Consider the following 22,076-nt stretch of genomic DNA (forward strand, 5'->3'; position numbering starts at 1 on the left):
GGAGGTGCGTTTTAGTAATGTTCCGCTTCACGTGCTTCACGTGTGGTTGATGTGGTTGCAGAGCAGTCGCAGCAGCAGTGCAAGCGGACCCTGTACAGCTTTGGTGCTTGACAGCTAGTCTAATCTCTTGGAAACCATGGGAAAAAAGGACAAAAAGAAAGGCAAGGGTGCGGAAAAAACCATCGCCAAAACGGAGAAAAAGGCAGCGCAAAAGCTGAAAAAGGAATTGGCTGCAAAAGGCGAGGTACGAGTCTCGTATTAAGCCGAACTGCACGTCTTTCGTTGACAGTCATACGCAAAGGTTACATTTCTTCTTTAATTTCCAGGAAGACATTGAGAAGCTGATCTCACAGTTTGTCGAAGAAGACCGTAAAAGACTAGCTGTAACCGAAGAGCTCGTTGGGCCTCCCTCCTGTAGGTACTGAACTTGCTAGTTTCATAAAATAGTTGGCTGCGGTGGGCTTCTTTAAGGTTGACATTCATGCGTCTCTTTGTATTTATTTTGTTTTTTACTGTAGGAGTGGTGCTACGTTGTGTGTACACCCTGAAAAAGATCAGCTTTTACTTTTCGGCGGAGAATACTTCAACGGGCAAAAGGTAATGATGCTTAATGCGTTACGGTAATGCTTAAAGGTGATGGGTAGCTGAATTATAAATGATAAAAATGAAAGCTAAATGCCATCCCAGAAGTACGGTACCACACCGTTTGCACGTAATTTTGACTGCACATAACGTGTGTTGATATCAGACCGCCGTGATCCTAGCAGCTCTCATTCAAACATTGATGGCGACCTAAACGGAATGAAGCAGTTCTTGGTTATCAAACTAACAGCTGAAGAGAATAAAAACTTGAGCTAACAAGTAAGCTACAGATGGAAGCCCGTCATGGATGAATGTAAAGTGCATCCACTGCTCTGAAGTCAGCCGTCATGTTTACTGATGGCTTAAACGTGCCAGTATGGTAACACTGTTGAAGCATGTTGCGCTTGTCCTCAAGAAGTTAACGTGGAAGCATTCGTGTAGAGAGCTGGCGACAAATGCCACCAACAACACTGAACACAGTATGTGCCTGTGCATTATCAAAATTCAACCATTGTGTGATATGCCAAATTATTTGGTCATGGCACGAGGACATCATCTGCAGTGTCTGATGCTTATTTAATTTATTTTACACCCATTAAGGCAGCAGGTATTTTATCTTGTGTCCGCAGGCTGCATGGTAAGCCTGAAAGTTGCTAAGTGGGCTATATGTGTGCCGCTTTTTAATGGTCTTGATTTCTGAGGCTCTCCCTTTGTAGTTTTGTGTCTGAGGAGAAGCTTCAGCCCTGGCGCCCCTGTCTCAAATTATGACAGCGCACATACAGTTTCACTTTCGATCTCTTATAGTGATTTAAATTGTTCCAACCCATGAAAGTGAAATTTAAATTTTATCACTGTGGGTAATTCCTCTGAAGCATGAAGTTCTTTGAAACATGGAAATGCCATTTTTTTTTTCTTTAGCAGCATTGCAGTGGTGCAACCAGAGCAGATCGAAATTGTAAAAACTGCACATTGATGAAAATAAGACTTTCATCTCATTTAGCATTGTAACAGACCATTTAACATTGCAAAGTGTCTCTTGTACAATTATGGGTGTACGGAATAAAATTTAAGGCATCAGTTCGGTCTGTGTAGTGTGCTCAAACAAGCATACTATTCAGAATTTAGATTTCTTCCTGTGTTCGACAGCTAGATTACTGTAAGCATCACACAGTTTTGAAATCGCATTTTTAGATATTTTTATGAACTATCAGGGAGTTAGTGCAAAAATCTTTCTTCAGCAGATGAATGAATAGAATTGTCCTAGTTTGGTCCAATGCAGCAAGCTTCATTTGCATTAGCCCAGTGGCTTCCTGTGGGAGTTTTTATGCGTGGCAGATTTAGGCAGGAAATTCGGCTAGAGTTCAAATCAAGGGATAGCTTCCTTCTAGTTGCAGTACATTTGATATTAGTAAATGCGGTTGTTGGTGATTGGCATGTTTTTTTTTTGCATCCAGCTAACTTTTCTTTGCCTTTTTTTCTAGACATTTATGTACAATGAGCTTTATGTGTACAACATCAAGAAGAACAACTGGCTTCTTGTAAGAACCCCAAACCTGCCACCACCACGATGTGCTCACCAGGTAACTTTTGCGTATAATATGTGAATGTTTGAATTCATATGAGCTGTAAGTTAAAAGAAGCCTTTGTAACCTCTATGCTCTGCATGATATGGGCATCACATTTGTAATATTCCTAGTTGCCACTTGTAGAATGGGTCACAAATTGTAAGAGGACTTTCTGAATTGTTTTGTCCTACTTAGAGCATTGAGTCAGCATAGCTCTGAATCGAAAGAGTGATGTACTCAGCTGCATGTGTGTTGCGGAAGAAGACTGCAATCTGGTCCTCTTGTCTGAAATTCCTGTCCACACTCATCTCCAGGCTGTGATGGTGCCTCAAGGAGGGGGTCAGATGTGGCTCTTTGGAGGAGAGTTTGCCAGCCCAACTCGGTCCCAGTTTTATCACTACAAGGACCTGTGGGTCTACCATGTGGTGAGCAGGACCTGGGAACAGGTGAACGCACCAGGAGGGCCCAGCTCGCGCAGCGGCCATCGCATGGTGCATGTGGGCCGCCAGCTGCTGCTTTTTGGTGGCTTCCACGAGAGTGTCAGGTCAGCTGCTCAGCTTTGATAAGATAATGTGCATGCCAACTTCTCTCAGCTGTTGCCATTTGTGCTGATAAACTAAATATTTTTATGCGCATTGAATGCATGTGAATTCCTGAACTGATATAAATAAACTGTTTTGTGTTGAAATGTTAGCAGTAGATATGGCCTTTTAGTGCATATTTCAGTGGCCTCATTTTACTTGCTTTGGGTATTTACTGCCCCCTCCACCATGTTTTTTATTCGGGAGCAGCATGAAAGACGTAGATCAAAGGGGAATAAACACAGGACAAGCACTGTTTAGCTTCCTTTCGTTTACATCTTTCGTGCTGTTCGCAAATAATGTATCATCAAATTGGCCGTCTAGCAATAGTGTTGAACATTTTCTTTTTTTACTGAGTGGCTAAGTACGGCATGTTCTATGGAAGTGTTTCTTAGAGTCCTTGTGATCATTTAATAGAATATTGTGTAGTTTTATTTCATTGCATCAGTGTCAGCATAGGCATGGTGTTTACAAATATTTGGATGCTAGCATTTGCACCTGGGCTTGGGATTTTGACCATGACCATGCTTTGTATCATTCAAGCACAGTTGTGAGAATTCACTACTTAAAGTTTCCCCCTCAGAATAGAGCTTATTCAAAGTGGGGAGAGCATGTTGAAGCCGGTAGACGTTCATTAGTACTGGCATGTTTTGAAGAGACCTTGAAGCTAGTAAACTCTCCTTCCTTCTTTACTGCCACAGCCAAACTTGTAGTTGGTGTGTTTGGTGAAACTGTGTTTGGTGTTTGGTGAAACTGGGAAACAAAACAATAGCTGTGCAGTGCACTCACTGGCCACTGCCAGCCAATTGGCAGTCATGGTGGGAAGAGGATGAGGGCAGGCACGTTCAAGCATGCTCGAGCAGATGAGAGTTGCATGCTGCAAAAAATGATTGCAGATTTGTGTAGTTAGGCAATTCAAATGAGGTGCTCTAGCACTTTGGTTTTCACTTCAGTTCCAGTGTTCAGATCTAGTGTTCACTGATGGCAGACAGTGATGATGGGTTAATGCTCATATATGCGAATTTGTCATTTTCTCCTTTACATTCATAGATCCTTAGGAGTCCTCATACCACTCCTGGTGCAGTGGTTCAGCAGTTAAGCAATGCGCCACTGCCCTTCTGTGGCAGGTGCTGCCATCGGTGGGGCTTGGGCTGGATTGAGACCCAGGTTGCTTGGGAAGGTTCCTGTTCCCAAGCAATCTCTTGCGGTGATTGAACTGCCACCTGCCACAATGGGCAGGTTGCTAGGTGTGTGTATGCAAACATATACACACATACACGCACACGCATGTATGCACGCACGCACGCGCACACACACACACACACATGTGCACCTGGGCAAGTTGCCCACAACCCGGTGGGCAGGTGGCAGGTTGACCACCACCTGGTGGGCAGGTGAGCACCCTGTCACAAAGCAGGCTTCAAACAAACAAACAGAATGGCTAAATGCGGGGAATGCTGAGTAGAAGCTCTAAAAGTGCAACATTTTTAAATGATATTAATGTGCAGTAGCATTTAGGTTGTTATCTCACAAAAAAATTTCCGGCTTCTCTGTCACAAAATTCCCTGATTGGTTGATAGAGGTCACGTGACGTGACATCATCACAACCTGCCCACCGGATTGTGGGCAAAGTGCCCACCATAGCAGGTGGCAGTTAAATTAGTGATTTGTCGAGAGATGTCACATGACCTTGCGATGTCATCACAACCTGGCCATCATGGCACATGTCAACCTGCCCACCGGGTTGTGAGCTACCTGAACCCGTGGCCACCTGCCCACAGTAGCGCTGTGCATGAGCCTTACGGGAGCTTTGGAAGAGCAACCTGGGTCTTACAAGCCCCACTGGTGGCTGTGTTTGAAACAGCCATCTGCTGGGGCAGTGTCACATCGCTGAACTGCTGTGCCACTGTGCCAGCAGCAGTGTGAGGACTCCCTGCGATCTATGAGTGCGATTGAGAGGGTCGTGACATCATCAACGCCCCATGACCGCTGGTGGACCAATCATAGGGCACCGCCAAATTTGAAAATCTGAGGACCTCCAAAATTTTTTGAGGAGGCCCACCCCAGAAAATGGATTGAGGTAACTTAATGGGGATTAATGGTGGATCAAGGTGGTCTAGTGGGTCTGAGTAGTATAATCTCACATAATCCAATGTAAGGTGTACTTGAACATTCTAGAAGGTGACGACTCGTGCATACCATATAAGGGCAATGGAACCAGTTCCAACGATAGTTTTGGTGGGAAAATCTCAAGAGGAACATTAGACACTCATTCTAGACACCATTGTAGCCAACCTAAATGTTGTCGCATTTCTTCTTTAAGAATATGGTTAAGAAGGCCCCAGAGTTTTTGAGGACTGTTGCTGTTTAGACAAATTTTGTTCATTAATTTGATTAGAGTGTGGGATTATAGTACAAATGAGCATATTTGGTGTGATTTCGTTGTGCATATCTTGTGCTGATGACACCTGAATAGTTGACCAGTGGACGGGAGCGTAGAGGCCTGTGTGTGTATCTCATCGTTGGTGCGCAACCATGCCCATGGCTGTTAATTCACTTTATCTTGGTGGGAAACTGCTAGAAAGGCTGCTGTTGCTATAAGAAAGGAAAAAGAGCCTGGCTTTGCATCCCATTTATCAGTGCTGCTACACGCCATACAGGAGACAGTAACCCATGCTTAAATGGTGGTTAAGGGCGCTATTTAGTATCATATTAAGTGAAGTAAATAAAGAAAATGATGTTATTAATAAATAGTAAATGGAAAAAATTCTTTTGCACGAATAGCTGCGTTTAAAATAGTCAATTGATGTTTGCTATATACAGGGGATATCTATCTTTAGACCACAGCTAGTGAAGCCTGTTCAGCTTTTCCCATTTTCTATATTGAGGTGAGAAGAAGTATAGATTAATGAAAAGAGCAGGGTATGAAAGGTCAATTTTATGTGCAGTTGGTGACAGTCGTGCTTTATGGACCAGCATTTAATGATTTGCAAAATCTTTCTAATGCTGTGATGTTTCACAGTTATGCTGGCATCTTGTCCTTTGTATTTTCGCGTTCTTGACCATACACTTGGCTTCCTAGATCCACCGAGTCGTTAGTTTCCTTCATCATTGAACTGCAGTGTTACCTGATGCAGCAGTTAGACTGCAGTGCCTTGTTGCATCAGTTGTCAAATGCACCTGAGGAACAAAACATACAAAAATTTTGGTGATGGTTCTCCACTTGAAAGAAAACTCGTGTTTTTGATTTGAAGGAACTTGACGCAGTTAAATTTTTTATGTATTGCCATGCAGCTGGAGTACATAGAGTGAGACACTGGGTTATGTTGATAGATTGCCCTTCATGACATCTTAGCATTTTTTTTTTGTTTTTTTTTTTTGTAAAAAGATGATTTTGCGGCAGAGAAAGCATTGCGAGAAAGCCCTGATTTCATTCCCCGGTTCAGCCACCCTTGCACTGTGGTTGCAGCTACACCTTTTTTGTGATGTATTAGCTTCCACTGCTCTGAGTGAATTGGAGAAATTTTCGAGTGCCACAGATGGAGGAAGGAAGGTTGCTCGAAAGACACAGCTTTTTCTTTCAAGCAATCAAGATACCATACCAGAACATAGTAAAACAGAAGGGGAACTGTGCTGTGCATTTCACAAAGGCACTTTTGTGATGATGGACTTCATTATTGCCCCTGGAAATTTAACTCCTGCCAAGGACACTGGATTAAGCTTCACTAATTTGATTTCACCAAAGATGCTTTGAGTATTCACAATGCATCAGTTATTATGTGTATTGCAAGAATGAGTTGTCCTGCTAGCAATGGTGCTAGCAGCACGTGATAGAATGAGTTAACTTCACTATTAAAACGCTTATCCTAGCTGCAAATAGCAGTGCACATTCTTAGCTTCCAAGCTGTGAGAATTGCATGCATATGAGCCCATATGAAACTGAAATATAGCATTGTAGGTTTGTAAGGCCTTTTTCTGGTAGCCCTTCCTTGGAAAGTGGAAGCAGCAATGTAGCATTGGAAAGTAAAGGACGACAGTGAAAAGTTTTGTAGGGGGATCATGGTAGTGCCATTGGGAAAATAGCAAAATGCAAGAAAAAATACCTGGCGAGGTAGGACTATGATGTAGGCATCTCACATACTGTGTGTATCCACCTAATAGCAACTGAGAAAGAAATTTCGTTTCCAGAGGCTTATCATCCGGCATGTGAAGGAAAATGCTTAAGAAGGGTATAGCAGATAAGTGTGGCAATAGGCCTTTATGGTGACAGGCTTAACTCCACTGTTAAAAATTTTTGTAGCCACACTTCCCAGGGGGGATGACTGACAATTGCCAAGGAATAACAATTTTTCAGTAACAGGGCAGTCAGGGGCTCTTCAAGGTATGGTGTAGCTGTACGTTCTTGCATGTTTTTTTTTTCTCTAAGAAAATTTAAATTCACCTTGATTTGCATTTTTATCCTCGATGATTTCGTAGTCTTTGCGAATTGTGACTGGCCACATTGTATGTGTAGAGGGCTGGTGCCCGAGCTTGGCATTGGACAGGTTCCTCTTCAATTTTACATTATTTTTTGGCCTAATACAACTCTGTTCTCAGTAGAAGTGATATACGGAACTTTAATCTGAGAACACTACTCAATCAATCTTGGTGCTTGTTTGTTGTGTCTCTTTAGATTGTTTGTGCTGTTCCACAAGAGTGAAACAATGGGACCTTGTGCTTTCTGCTTTTATGTTGACAGGGACTATCGTTACTTCAACGATCTGTACTTGTTTGACTTGGATCACCGTGTGTGGACCAAAGTGGAATGCAGCAATTCTGGTCCTTCACCACGTTCTGGCTGCCAGCTGCTGCCAGTAGCTGAGGGAAAGGTTCTCCTGTATGGTGGTTACTCACGTGAAAAGGTCAAGAAAGATCTGGACCAGGGAAAGGCGCACACCGACATGTTCCTTCTCCAAGCTGATGGTGAGTTCTCAGCGCTCAACATTGCTGCAGACTGCTGGCAGAGGTGAAGCCCTACCTAGTTCTTGGTTGCTCTGATTCAGCACCAGTGTTTTACAAAAAGTGTGCGAGTATTAGATGCGCACAAGAGAAACATAATTTAACACGATTTTGAATGCTGTCTGAGGAGCCGCTCTGCATTTCCACCCGCATCGAGTGACGTCAAGGTGCACTTGGCCCAATTATACTGTGACATCACCGAACCCACTGGTTGTTCACAGGAACATTCAGTGTTTGCCGGCGTTGCGGATGTCATCAGGAATGTAGCAGACCAGGTGATTGGCCGGTTGACTGTTACATCATGGTGCACTTTAGCGCTGGTGCTGACTGAGTCCAAAAGTGATGGTACAAAATAGTTTGTAATTAATTATTACAATCTGTGCACTAGTGTTTTGAGCTCATTTTCACGATTACTAGGCCCATAGGCCTCTTTCAAGGCAAAAAAAAAAAGGGACGCGCAAAAGCTTTTTGTCTGTACCGCTTTAAGTAAAAGATTTTGCTAAGATTTTTACTGTTGTAGCTATCAATGAAGGCTTCGTCTTTGTGACACTGGATCATCTAACTTCTTTTATTTATTTTTTTCTAGTCAGCATTCAAATGTCACTGGATATTGGCATAAGAAGAGTAGAGCCTGAAATTTGGGTAGCTGTTACTTGAATGCAACTCTTTAGCCACTGGTCCCATACATGGAAAGGTGTTGTGCAGTTATTTCTGTTATCATCAACTAAATGACGTTAACGAAATTTAAGCTGTTGAGAGAAAGTAATGCATAATGTATTTTGTGCAGTGACGCCACCCTTGCGCCAATTACGTCAAATCGCTCCAAACCAGATAAGCTGTGCCATATTGATAAAAATTAGGAAAATGGCACCAACTGCTGCAAACTCACTTCTTTCAAATTCAGCGGCAACTTGCGCCAGCTATCCAGGCAAAAATAATCTTTTCCGCTGCTGTTTAAAAATGTTAAAGCCTGTTGAAGCCCACTTATAACGATCATGACTATCACGTGACATTCGTTCCTTATGTCCCAAATTTTGTAGTAAATGGGCTCACAGAAACTAATGTCACAACGCTGACTTCCGTGGTGTATTTTTTATGACATATCCACCTTCGGTCTGGCGAAGTTTTGGGGCATGCTTTTGAGCCACAGTCTATTTCTCTCTCGCTTAGAAAACGCCAACCGCACACGTATCAAGAAGGAGACCAGTTGACGTCCTCAGGGTTACGTGTCCTGAGAACCTACCTTTCGTCGGCATGGTTCCGAATGACCGGCCAATCAGGCCTAAGGTGCCAGACGATCGAAGGTTGGGTTTAATTATGATGTAAATATCATTTGGGAGCATAATTCACATGAGCAACTGTGGCGACTTCTGCATATACAACACATTCTCTCTGCCAGAATATGGTCTTTGCCGAGCGCTGACGAGCAAGAGCTCGTAGGTGGAGCCTGCACTGTCGCTACGCAGTCATACTTTTGGATAAAATTAATGGAAGTTACTCTTGTAAAGTCAGTCTGTGAGAATCTCCCAGGTAGCCTGGCTGACGCCGAAAATGGCTGTGAAGTGCATTCCCCCCATCCACTTGAGGCTAAGATGCAGTGGAAAGGTGTAACGGTAAGCTTTTTCAGCTGCGTAATGCTTCGTCTCAATTCCAAGTAATTCGTGATCAGAGCGTGCAGCTTGGATGATATCTAGCGGTACTGACAAATGCACTAAAAAAAACACAATGATATCGCGATCGTGTCACTTCCAGCAGTTTGGTTGAAGCGCTCTTGAGATTTTTTATTACCCATGCTATGAAATAGAATGCATAGTTCTCTGTTTTAAGGGTGGAAGGGGGGGATAGGGAAAGACAAGAAATGTTGACAATGCGCTAGGTTCTGGCTTCTCTCCCTATCTGTCCCGCGAGGTTCACAGTGGAGTGTCTGCGAGATTTCTGATCTCAGTAGCGGACTTTTTCCTGCATTCTGTGGAATACGTGCAATGCCCATCATTTTACATTGTGCATGGAGAATTTTTTGTGCTTATGTATGTATGTTTGTGATGAAGATTGCAGCCACGCGGCCCATTTCCGCATGTGGACTTCTGGTGCCTGCGTCTTCATTGCAACCCAGCACTACGTCCGCGGGCGTTCGCACTATCCAAGACTGAGTACCGTAGCTGTAATGCTCATTTTAGTGCCACGTTGATCTCATTCATACTTGGCCAATGTTAGTTGTAAATGGGTGCAGCTACAATGAGTTCTTCACTGGCACTCTGCCATTTGTTTCAATTGTGCAACATGTGGACCTTGGCGCTCCATTATTTGTTTTCAAAAATTTTTCTAGAGCTACCGGCTTAGCGCATTAATCAGCGAAAGCTGTTATAGCTTTGGTTTAGCCATTTAGCCCCACATTTGGTCGTGGAATCTACATCGTCATCCATAATAGAGAGTCTAGGTGTACTAATGCAAATCAGCGAAACCTGCTCTGGCCACCCGTTGCCTCTATCTTCCCTCTCACGCATGCCCTCTCCCTCCTACCCCCTAAACATATAGAGGGGGATTTCCCATCCCCCACTTTGCCACCTTCCAAGCATGGCAGTTGGCAATCCAGTTGAATTCAATTGTATTCTGTTAAATAAATAAATAAATTAATTAATAATGTCTTTCGGCAGACATTGCAGATTCCACAGTAGAATGCAGGGCTATGTGGCTAAACCAAAGCTATGATAGCTTTCTCCTGGCATTTCAGAGCAGGGGCAGGGGAGGGGTGGCAAAGGGGGTGGTAACCTCCCTAACATTTCTCCAGAGAGGGAATAGCTTTCTCCAGGCACTAGATAAGATTGCTGATAAGTGCTTCAGTTTTAAGGTGCTAATGTAACGCACAGTTGGGCTGAGCTAGTTTGCTTCATAGCTAGTTGTAAAGCATTTAATTTGAGTAGCCTAAATCAATCGTGTCCCAACAGAGGCCATTGATTGACTGACTCCTGTTCATGAGCAGAATTGAAACAGACCATGTGCAAACTTTTTTAATGCAGTCGAGTACTACTCGTGTGTACATCTTCTTGAAGCTGCCCATTTCAAGTTTTATATGCATCAACATATAGTACATTTTTGAACACTGAAATATGAATAAAACATGGAATAAGTAAACAAATAACTGAACAAACTCAAAGTCCTGCCTCCCCACTGGAAAAAGTCCTGGAGTCCCTGGCTTTCGCTGTAAAATGAAGCATCATACTACATAATGCAACATTAGTGCAGGTTTTATGCACATTCCATGCAGAATTGTCAAAGATGATGCTTCAGCCAGCACAGAGACTGATCAAGACTGGTCTGGCGCATAGTGATATGATGGTGTCTGAATCGGGTTAATTGTGCTTTTAAGTGAGCAAGCACTAGCGTGCAAGGAAACAGGACAGAACTGGCTGACATAAATGAAAAATGTGAAAGTTTTAATGGTTTGGTTGGTTTATGGGGTTTAACGTCCCAAAGCGACTGAAGCTATGAGAGACGCCGTAGTGGAGGGCTCCGGAAATTTCGACCACCTGGGGTTCTTTAACGTGCACTGACATCGCACAGTACACGGGCCTCGAATTTCTCCTCCAAAGAAATTCAACCGCCGCGGCCGGGATCGAACCCGCATCTTTCGGGCCAGCAGCCGAGCACCATAGCCACTGAGCCACCGCGGCGGCTGTGAAAGTTTTAATGTGGAGATTTAATACAGCCTTTTCAGCTTTGTAAAGAAAACTGGAGAACCACACATGAGCACATTTGAGCTACTGTGCTTCCGATAATATGCAAAGTATGTGCTTGTCAAGTAAACATTGTGTGATGTATTTTGCAGAGGTGTCTCCTCTTCAATTATATTTGAAAAACCTGTCATATGTGGCACATCTTTACATCACACTCGAGCTCTTCTAGCATTATTTGCCAACCTAAGAGCTTTGGAAACTGAAAGCTACATGTTCCGGAGTGCTTCAGATCAACTGTTTTTTTTTTTGTTCGCTCCGAAATGCTCCATATTGGAAAATTTAGTGCTCCAGACTGTTCCTAAATCGACATTCCTGTGTTCCAAAGTGCTCTAAATTGGAAATTTTAATGCTCCAAAAATTGCTCCAAATTGCATTTCACCTGTAGCAACACTCTTTGTGGATAAGTTTCACATGCTGTTAGGGAGCTGCTGATCATTTAACAGAATGCTGCATCTGGCAACCTTATGTAGATCTGAGACCCTGACTGCCTCTTGAGTTTGGTCACAAGTGTTGGCAGTTCACATACTGTGGCATGTTAAACATTTTTTGTGCTGTTGTTTTCACTCAATTTTGTGAGCGATGGACTCACAATAGAGCCTTAAAAAATGTAAACGTCACTATGAAAGATTACTTTCAAAGATACGCTCACAAAGCTAATACCACTTGGTCATAATTTTTTTTGCTGACAGATGCTTAACTTCTTATGTTCATAGTTCCAGTATGTGATTTCAAGTGTCTATTTTTTTGTACTCCACTGCTCTAGCACTGAAGACAGTGAGCCAAAATGAAACCAGTTGGGAGTGCTGCTACTAAGAAACGAGAATGCATGCTGCTATACGTGTTCATGACAGTAGTGTACAAATTAGCTTGTTTCTGTCCATGGCACAGAGAAATGCATCAGAAATGCAAAACAGAGCAGCCAGATTCATTCATTCCTCCTATTCGTACGATATCAGTGTAACATATTTAAAAGCGGAATCCAGTTTAGCGCCCCTTTCACTTCGTCGTCGTATTTCTAGCCTCTGCCTATACCATAAATTTTTCCATAGTTCGCTGCGCTGCGCTCCCTACATTGCCCCGCCAGCCGGCATATCCCACCACATTCGTCATCCTTTCCAAGTGTTTCGCCCCCGTGCCCGTACTGTTACCTGTGCCGCTTCTTTTTTTCACCGTGTTTCTGTAGACTGGAACGACCTCTCCAATGACATCGCTACCATCTCATGCCCATCCACATTCGCCGAAGCTGTTACCAACCATTTTTCAACATAACACTTGTTCATGTGACTGTATGTACCCACCCCTTATGTAATACCCCCAGTGGGTCTTTAAGGTATTAAAATGAAATGAAATGAAATGAAAGAACTGCAGATAAGCAGAGTTTTTCCGTGGCCCGAAAGTGGCTGGGAAACGCTTCTTGATGAATGTGGCACTTGTGTCAGTAGTGGTTGATCTTGATTGCACGTGTCTCATATAATTTTTGGTAATGGCTGAATTGTATGAACTTGCAGCTTTGAGATACTGTGCAGTGGCAAGTGGGTGGCTGTAGAGGGACTCCTTATTTGCAGCGCACAGCCCTGGCAAGTGGAAGTGGTCCACAATGAAGCAGTCAGGCTGCCGGCCAAGTCCTCGAAGTGGCATGTCGGTGGCTGGCCAGCCACAAGGCTGCCGAGCCTATTTCTTTGGGGGTGTCCAAGACCAGGAGGAGGAGGAAACCCTGGTCGGCCACTTCTTTAATGACTTGCTATGCCTTGACATGGACAGGGGTTTTTGGCGGACAGTTGCATTGCGCGCCCCCGGGGAAAAGAGTGATGTACAACTGGACGATGGTGGCACCAAGGAGGAGGGGCCACATGAGGACTTGCATAAGCTCCACATCGATGAACCTGTAAGTATGGTGCTACTTAAGGTACCATTTGAGGATTTGAAGTGCCGAGTACCGCAGCAGCTGATATGTGCACTCCGCTGGCAGCTGTGCCCCCTTGCCTGTTTCAGTTGTATTGCTGGCAGTGCCTGAAGCAAAAATAGTTCACCTTGAGAGTGCATGTTGACCTTTTAAGGCAATTAGTTCACCGCCCATGTCCTAGCACAAGAAGAGACCATCAGATGTTTCCAGTGAACAAGAACAGTTTCATGCAGGTTTCCAAGACACCATTTGATTCTTTACTCAATTGGCTTGAACCCAGTTTTGCATCTCCAGCGGCAATGAAATTAATGGAGCTGACAATATTGACTGCTGTGTTAGTTTCGTTTTATGGGGCTTAACATCCCAAAGCGACTTCAGGCTATGAGGAACTGATATGATGGTTTGGTGAAATTAAGTTGCCTTGAGATGTGCCTGCTAGAGCGGCGTTTTGGGAACACAGTGCAGGTGATGAGGTTGAACCATCAGAAGCACAGGACTAGCACAGACAACCTACTTAGGTTAGTTTTCACAAACACAACAAATGCACTTATTATTTGTCCTAGTTCTTTGCACAAAGTCAGCCTGTTGGAAAAGTTGGCTCTAGTTGAGATTCTGGTATAGAGTGGTGCTGGGGCTTTAATGCATTGTTCTTTACTGAAACACTTTTTTCAGGTGGTGACATCAGATGACGGCGTCTTCACTGTTAAGATTGGGCCATCAAAGGAAAAAACAACTGATGCTGTGTGTCAGGAAGCAGCAACTTCAGAAGCACCTAAGGAGTCCTTTGTTCCAATCCCTCGTATGGGCAGTTGCTTGGCCATCAAGCATGGGATCTTCTATTTGTACGGCGGAATGTTTGAAGACAATGACCGGCAATTCACACTTTCTGACATGTATGCACTCGACTTGCACAAGTTGGACAAATGGAAGGTGCTTGTTCCATTGGATCCAAAAACGCAGGAATGGCTGGGGTCAGATGACTCTGATTCAGAGTCTGAAGAAGGCATGGAGGTAGATGAAGAGGGTGATGATGAGAGTGAAGATGATGACAGTGATGGTGGGGCATGTGCCTCTGCTGGCTCATAGAAGTAAGCATTTTGGGTTTTCTGTGTGTACATACAAATAAATGGCAGTGCAGCAATGCCTACAGTGCGACGTGCCTACATTGCAAAAAATACTGTGCATTGATCTCCGCAAACAGTTATACAGCAATAGCTGTGGCATGGATTTCGCGTTGGGCGTGTCAATTTGCTTGGAGCCGCAGAATTGTCGAGCTCTCAGCAGTTGCTCTGCAGAGCAAAGCACTGTGTGAGGAGAAATGGAGCACCTTACTTGACAGTTACCGTGCTTTTCCTTTCCTCACAATGACCTCGCAATGATCGGCAATCGCATTTGTGTGGAAGCAAAACTATGCGATGTCCCCAGGTGGTCAAACTTTATCTGGAGCTCTCTGCTACAGTGCCTCTTTCTTCCTTCATCCCTTCCTTCTCGGCGTGGTTCAGGTGTCCAAGAAATGAGGCAGCTACTGCGCCTGTCCTCTCCTCAAAACCAATTTAAGCAAATCTGAGCTTGAGTGACTGAGTGAAAGGGTTATGCTTCGCGCAGCAATTATTGCTCCTTTCCTCTCCTCATTAACTTCTTAGAATTATATGCGCGACGCTTCCAGAGTGCACAGCTGCAAGCAAAGTGGCATGGTTGCCATGACAATTCTGCACTGGCAACAGTGGCAGCAGTAAGTGCATGTGTAGTACATGGTGATGGTGCATCAAAGTTTGATGCCACAGAGGTCACCAAAGTGATCTAAAGGACGGCTCCAAGGACGGCTCCACTGCAGCTAATAAAGTGGGCCTCAAAAAGTTCCCTATTGCAGTAGAGCATCCTACTGTCATGAAAGGCCGGTTGTCTAAATTTTTGTTAAATCATCATGCATTTGGTGATCAAAGGTAGCAAGTAAAGGTGAGTAACATGGTTGCAGAAATAGTGTTAGTGTTTAATTGCTGCGATGTCCTCATTTTTAACTCCGAACCACAGTGTAGGCCCTTCGCCAAAAATAAAAGTGCAGTAAATGACCTTGCTATGGCAGTTGAGACAAAGTAGAATAATCCAGAATTTGTTCATGGTGCATTTTGGTTATCTACACAACCTGCAATGCACTGAACTGCAGCGTAGGTAAGGAGCCATGTGCTGTGTCCTGGGAAGTTTACATTGTTTCTGTTAATCTGACTGCATGGGCCTGCTGAAAGCAGTTTTTGCTTTCTTTAGGTCTTGTTGCATGATGCCACAAGGAACTGCAGGCAGGCATATTTTAATCACGACCGGCTTTCATTGTTGTACTGTACACTTAAGTGTTGGGAGTTTTTGATAGTGGACATACAAAGCTTTCATGCTGTCATTTCATGGTGCTCGAAAAGGCGCGTTCTATGGAGAACTGCGAAGCGAATAAAATAACATTGGCTGCGAATCGAATAGTATTGAATATGAATGTATGTAGTTTAAATTAAAAATAAATAAAAATTGTCGCAAAGCAATGCAAGCATACATATTGCACACTTAAGCGAAAAAAAAAAAAAGGCTGATATAACAGCTTAACTTTATGCATGACGAAGGAGCTGGTTATAATGATGCATTCTGGAGTTGTCAGATATTCCTTGCTGGGTTGCTGGTGGAGTGACGTGGGAGGAGGCGCGGAGCGCCGCGACGCATTGCTGTCTGGACGCGACGAGATCGACGGCTCGCGGGACCAAATTTTCCGGGCTACTTCGCGGCAGTTAAAGGCGAAGCGTGGGCTGTGTAGATTGCCGCCCAAAACGTGGCGTTCTCGACGAGATGTAGTTCGCTTAGCCCTGCAAATCGATTTCGCCGCGTTGCGAGCCCAAATAGCATTGAAAACGAAACTGCCGCGAGGCACGTTGCACGGGCAACGCTGTGCAAGCTGTGCAAGCTGTAGTTACAAGGGCTCGCTCCGGTGCTGTGCATCGCCGTACTTAGCTGGGCGAGACCTGCTGGTAGCTAGCTAGACTGCCACAATACCGAAAAGCCTCAGAGAGGGGGCTGAAAATAGAATGAAATTTATTCTTTTCGCGAGACTCTGTCGTCCACTTATTACTTGTGCCTCAAAATACGCAGGTTCTAGGTTCTAACATGGGAACTGCAGGGTGAACGTGATCGCCGCGAAACGACGCACACGAGTTCCTGTTTCCGTGCGGGCCGCGTCTCTTGCGACTGAAAACAATAGCATCACAGCATTTAGCATAGGCGCCCGTTCTTTCAGCGCACTACTTTTATGCGAGGCCTAACGTTACTGCGCGTGCACTTCCACCTCGTGCTAGCAGTTTATTCTACGAGAGAAGTGAGGGCCATTTGGAAATGCTGCGATGTTAAACCGCACGCCGCGCGTTCAGGCGAACAAAAAATTTCGTAATTTCTGAATGTTACGGACGTTTATAGATAAAACGTTCGATTGGGATGTTCGAATAGTAAAGCACACCGATAGCTATTCCCGCATGCCAGCTAAAGCAGCTCTGAGATTAATTATCTAAAAACGTTGGCTTAAGCAGCTGAAGTCAACATCGTCAACACCAGTATCCTCCTATCCTCCTTGGTCAACACGTATCTGAAATAAAATGCTCAAGGTAAGCAACACTGGAAAGCACATTTTTTTTTTTTTTTACGTCTTGGGATGGCTGGGGAAGAGAGTGGCTGAAAACCGAAAGTGAACAACCGCGCCGTGAGAAAACGACAGTACCGTGTCTCATTCGTTCCACCAACGCGTGACTCAAAACCTATCTTAAATTTGTCAATATAAAGTGGAGTAATGATTATTATATGGTTTTGAGTAAGAGATTTTTTGTGCCTGACTGCTGGGAGGATGGCGACAGGACTTTTTCTTGTAAACTTCATTTCTTATTTTCGTTGTCATGGTTACGCTTCCGAGGTGGTGTGATGGATTTGTGTGATGGAGGAGGGAGCTGTTTATTGCACACCGACGCTGACATCGAAAAAGAAAAGGCGCGCGCAAGAAAAGGTATGAAGAACCTTTCCATTTCATGAAACTTGTGGAAGTACGCATGGGATGCAGGAGCGGTAACGGACCCTGCTTTTAGCCTCTGAGTCCGCACCACACCACCTTGGCGGTGATGCGGAAGTACAGTTTCGATCGATGGGCTTTTACTGCCAATTGCTGCGCCAAGCCATCACTTCCGCAGGGAAAAAGAGCGGATGTTGGGCAGTGTAATTAAACTGTGTTTCCTAATGGATTAGTTGGTTCGCGTCGAGTTGCGGTCACCGGTTGGAGGCTCCACGGACATCTGCCGTGGAGCCTCTCCGGCTTTCACGCGACTGCGCTAATACGGATGGCCTCTCCGTCAGAAAAAATGAATGGTATCGATCTCTTTTGCCGCAGGCGACCTGCATTTACATTCCGCTTCTGCGTCAGTATTTGCCGAAAAATAAACAACGATTTTATATTTCACTTTGCAGCGATTACGAAGCTCATTAAGTGCCGCGATTGATAGAGGTTTTAGGGTACGTTTGGTATTCCGCCACACCATGAGAAGATCGTGTTCAGTTTTTTGGTTGCATGCGGTCGGGTGCGAGAAGTCACAATTCAGTGCGAGCTTATTGACATGCAGAGTGGCATGCTGGAAACAAAATTATTATTGGTTTTTGAGGAGTAACAGCGCAGCTTTTCGAATGGACACCTCAACCACGGAAGACCTCTTTCACTCTCACCTTCCCCCCTTCCCTTACGGCCGGTTCAGGTGTCCACCGATATGCAGATACTGCGCCATTTCCTTTAATCGAAAACCACTTTTCCAATCACGCCGTGAGGGAGGGAGGAAGGTGAGTTAAAGAAAGAGAAAGACGTGCCGTAATGGAAGGCCCCGGAATAATTTCGACCACCTCCGGATCTTTTATGTACACTGACATCACACGGGCGCCTTTTGCGTTTCGCCCCGTTTAAATAAGTGTTTTTTTTTCCTCTCCCCCGCTCCATGGAAACGCGGCCGCCGTAGCTGGGTTCGAACCCGGGTATTCCGGCTCAGTAGCCGAGTGCTCTAACCACTGAGGTACCGCATGCGGGTGGAAATGCTGGGTTGTAAATACGCTCACCAGCTCTTGCGTGAATGAGTAGAATGCAGAAGAAACGTATGTGCAGATTGATGCAGACTGAGAACTGTAATGTAAGCTGAGTAAAAATAATGAAAGTGCAAAAAGTGGCAGCGTGAAAAATGCAAAGTGTAGAATTGGCTGCAAGGCTTTGTTATAATGCAGCCATATCCTGCAAATCGCAACCAGAGGCACACCATCTATTTAGATGGGCACAAGAGTGCTATGTGGTGTAGCAGGCCAGGGCCATGCTACCACTGGCCGACCTCTCCTCCTTTTCCTCTCATTAAAGTTCCTTTCTGTCTCTCTTTAAGAGTGCCCGAAATGAATGGCTTTAGCAAACAAGACATGATAAACTGGTCTGGGTTGCAAGAGTGATTCTGTTTCTTTGCCAAAAACGGAGGAATTAATGTCCCACAAGTTCTACAGAAAAGTTGAAATAAACATTTCCTGCTTGATGTGCGAAGCACTGATGCACTGCTAACATTAAAATTGAAATTGCAGTGCCGTGTTGTTATTCAAATTTGAACATGAACACATGTAAATCAGCAGTCATTCAGCTAGGGTAATCATTTAAGAGTCCACTCATGTAGTAAATGCATTTAATACTCTGCACAAAACATATTTTAAGCCTTGTTACAACTTTATACATCACATCTAAGCAAAGCTGCTTGTGAGGAAGGTTTTTGTTGCGTAGCACTTGTTAATTTTTCTTGTGCTCTTCAGCATGGTATGCAAAAATGCGAAATTTTTTTCATTTAACGTTGTTGTTTTGAACTATATGGGTCACAATTGTGTTTTACCTCTTATGGCCTCTCATATGTTTAATTACCTGGCTTATTGAAATTAATCTAGACTGTCTACTTTGGAACATGCTAAGCACCTGAGGTTCTTTAGCTTGCACTGAAGAGTTACACTGGCAACCTTGCATCTTGTCGCGATCTAACTGCAGCAGCTGCCATTATTTTAAACGACCCTGAAAGACTGAAGGGAGTATTCATATCACCTGCAGGTGATATGAAATGTGGGGGCATAGTAAGAGTAGCAGGTTGCTATCATCTCCCTTTTGTTATAACTTTGTCCACTGAGGCCTCCTGTCTTGTGTGCAGCTGCTGCGCTCACCTGTGGCGTGTGCCCTGCTGCCTGCCATCAGCCTGCTGGCAGTGCCAGGAGCCAGCCTGGAGCCAGCTCGCCCAGCCATGTCAGGGCCCTCGCCGGGAAAGAGTCCTCGCTTTCCCATTGCTGTGGACATTCCGATTCCGCCAGAGCGGCGGACTTCAGCCATAAACATTGTCACTAACCCCAGCTTTGACGGTGGCTTGGAGCAGGCGCCAGAGGAAGCTCTGTAAGTGCTTCTTTTTGTGGCTTTTCTTCTGCACTGCTGATGACATGTGGGGCCATGCAATTTCATGAGAGTCTTGTACAAATGCAGCTACTCTACAATTCAGCCAAAGAACGAGTGTGGATCTAGTCCTGGAACGCCACCTCCTCCTCTGCCTCCCAAACAGCTTGAAGTTCTTTACACCAAGCCAATTAAGGTAGGAAGTACCACCTTTTAAGGTTACAGTACTTGTGCATCACAACAAAGTATCACAAATTGTTGCCCAGAATTGTAGCTGTGGGTTGCACTTTTTGCTTAAAAGAATGATTAGGTTTCGTTTGCAAATGATGCAGTTACATTTTTTGCTTTGAGTTTATTGATGACAGGCATATGTGTTGTCATAAAGGCCTTGTTTACTTTAGGCTTTAACTAAGTTAATTGCTGCATTTATAGTGCTTTGAATGGGTTTAAGCAGGTTTCAGGGATCTTGATAATTTCAATTGCCAATCAGTTCAGTAATGCTATGTCTATAGTTAAAAACTTGATAGTTAAAAACTGGTTACGCTCTGGGCTAAACGAGGTGACCGCGCACCCAATGATCTGCATGCTGAGGCAGCGACGGAACTGCTGTTTAAGCATTGCGGAAGCCAGAACACATGCATGGTTTCTCATTGACGGTTGCTGGTTACAGTTCCAAAAGTTTTCAGTGTACTTACATGGAGTGTAAAAACCTTCTTAACGAAGCAACAGCCCCAAGTCGATAAGTCTCAGCAAACGGCACTATCTGCAGCGGCGTGTCTGAGTTCACGGATCAATACCTCATAACTCACAGTTACTGTACTAAATTCCCAAGATACTTTTGTCTCACCACGTTCCTGGCTCCAGCCTTTTCTTAGTTTTGTGCTGTGGCTTACTTTAACTGGTACTGAATAACCAGTTAGTTGTGACATGCATGCCAGAAATACTGACCTTTTTTGGTTAAAACCGAATTTGAAAAATTTAGTTTGGCGTACGTTTATCGGTGTTTTTGCTTTAAACCGAAAAGTACAACTCTTATAAGCCACCTTGGAAAGCAGTTGAAAGACACTTTAGCTAGTAATTTATTAAATGTTTTATCTGCTATGGTACATCCAGTTGGAAAAGAACTTCATATTTAGTGTAGAAAGTAATTACACTGACTTAAGAGCGTTGTGTTAGCAAAAATGATTTACCATGCGTTACTTCATTGTTGTCATGAACCAGTACTTTTTAACTGTTTTGGCTATGACATTACTGTTTCTCCATATATTTTTAGAACATGTTGAGGCCTCAATTGCTGCTTTTAATGAGTATTTCAGTAATTTAGGTAGAAGTTAATGTTAGATTAAAGTATACACATGCTACTAATATGTACAGCAGCTCCCACACAAAGGAGTCTTGTGAACGTAAAGGAAATGCAACTGCCTTGGTTGAAACAGACGGAAACTGCATTGTGGGAGACGTACAGAGTAAAGAAAAGAAAGGGTGGGGAGGAGTGAGCACATGTTCCTGGCTTATATTTTTGTCTCAAAGGCAATTATATTGACTGGGAGAGCAAAGTCAGTGTTATTCATATCTCATTGCAAATTGACAATGAGCAGAAGCTGTGGGTGGAGAGAGATCTAGCAGGATGTGGTATTCAGCAGCCTGAGATTACATGCCACGAAATGATCAGAGATCAAAATTGCTTCTGATCATGAATAATGAAGGGCAGTACAGTCGTGTTTTGTTAATATGACCCCTGTAATTAATATGGACGACTTGAATTATGAAAAGTTTTTTTGGGACAAAACTTTTTCAATGTATTTACGCCTCATTAAACGAGGGGAAAATGCAGAGTCCATTGGGGCCCATGTATGTATATTTGTAGCGTTAATATGGACGGTGATGACAACAAACATTTACTGCTCCAACCAGGTGTTTCATTTCCTACATTTTGAGTGCAGGACACCAGAAGAATGCAGTGAAAAAAATTCAAATGACAGAGTGATGACCCTTTTCTTTGGTTGTTTCATGCTTACAGTGCAAAGTTGCCCATTCGATGCGCCTTACCATTTCCCGTATTTCATGAATGGCTGTGAAGAAAACTCTGCAACTTGTGCCACTCAGAAGGCTACATTTAGCAGCTGTCAGCTGACTGATTGCTAATGTCTAGTAGTGGTTCTTGTGATGTGAACAGTCATAGTAGGATTTAGGCCATTTAGCCATGAGACGCCATCAAACATCATACATAAACCACTAGGCGTGTCAAACCTCACGACATTA

At 44.0% G+C, this 22,076-nt stretch overlaps 2 protein-coding genes across 11 annotated transcripts in view; both read left to right on the forward strand.

Moving 5' to 3' along the window:
• The first annotated feature begins 13 nt into the window (after positions 1-13).
• Positions 14-14,513, forward strand: LOC149351236 (kelch domain-containing protein 4). Of its 4 annotated transcripts, XM_089580519.1 has the most exons (8): positions 14-244; positions 327-418; positions 519-597; positions 2,064-2,162; positions 2,462-2,691; positions 7,467-7,690; positions 13,026-13,345; positions 14,036-14,513. In XM_089580519.1, the coding sequence occupies exons 1-8, from the start codon at positions 137-139 to the stop codon at positions 14,447-14,449; spliced, it is 1,566 nt and encodes a 521-aa protein (XP_089436645.1). In that variant the 5' UTR covers positions 14-136; the 3' UTR covers positions 14,450-14,513. The 4 variants fall into 4 exon arrangements, with proteins under 4 accessions (XP_089436645.1, XP_089436648.1, XP_089436647.1 ...); XM_089580522.1 differs by lacking the exon at positions 519-597 and having other exon boundaries at positions 216-244; positions 327-414; XM_089580521.1 differs by lacking the exon at positions 519-597 and having other exon boundaries at positions 221-244.
• Positions 14,514-16,658: 2,145 nt separating this feature from the next.
• Positions 16,659-22,076, forward strand: part of LOC149351237 (uncharacterized) — a 104,164-nt gene continuing 98,746 nt past the window's right edge. For 6 of the 7 annotated variants that reach the window (XM_089580510.1, XM_089580506.1, XM_089580504.1 and 3 more), the window contains exons 1-3: positions 17,082-17,387; positions 19,582-19,817; positions 19,905-20,010. In XM_089580510.1, the coding sequence (XP_089436636.1) occupies positions 17,319-17,387; positions 19,582-19,817; positions 19,905-20,010 (411 nt within the window). In that variant the 5' untranslated portion in view covers positions 17,082-17,318. Of the gene's footprint in view, positions 16,996-17,081; positions 17,388-19,581; positions 19,818-19,904; positions 20,011-22,076 lie in introns of those variants that run through there. The other variant, XM_089580505.1, reaches the window with a different exon arrangement.

The sequence above is a fragment of the Amblyomma mixtum genome, chromosome 3 (genome assembly GCF_055824585.1).
Source record: "Amblyomma mixtum isolate Tamu chromosome 3, ASM5582458v1, whole genome shotgun sequence".
In the NCBI taxonomy this organism is placed as follows: Eukaryota; Metazoa; Arthropoda; class Arachnida; order Ixodida; family Ixodidae; genus Amblyomma; species Amblyomma mixtum.

Coding starts and splice junctions, on each gene's coding strand:
- LOC149351236 (XM_089580519.1), top strand. CDS start 137: ATGGGAAAAAAGGACAAAAAGAAAGGCAAGGGTGCGGAAAAAACCATC. Junction 245..326: donor AATTGGCTGCAAAAGGCGAG/GTACGAGTCTCG, acceptor TTTAATTTCCAG/GAAGACATTGAGAAGCTGAT. Junction 13,346..14,035: donor AGCTCCACATCGATGAACCT/GTAAGTATGGTG, acceptor CACTTTTTTCAG/GTGGTGACATCAGATGACGG.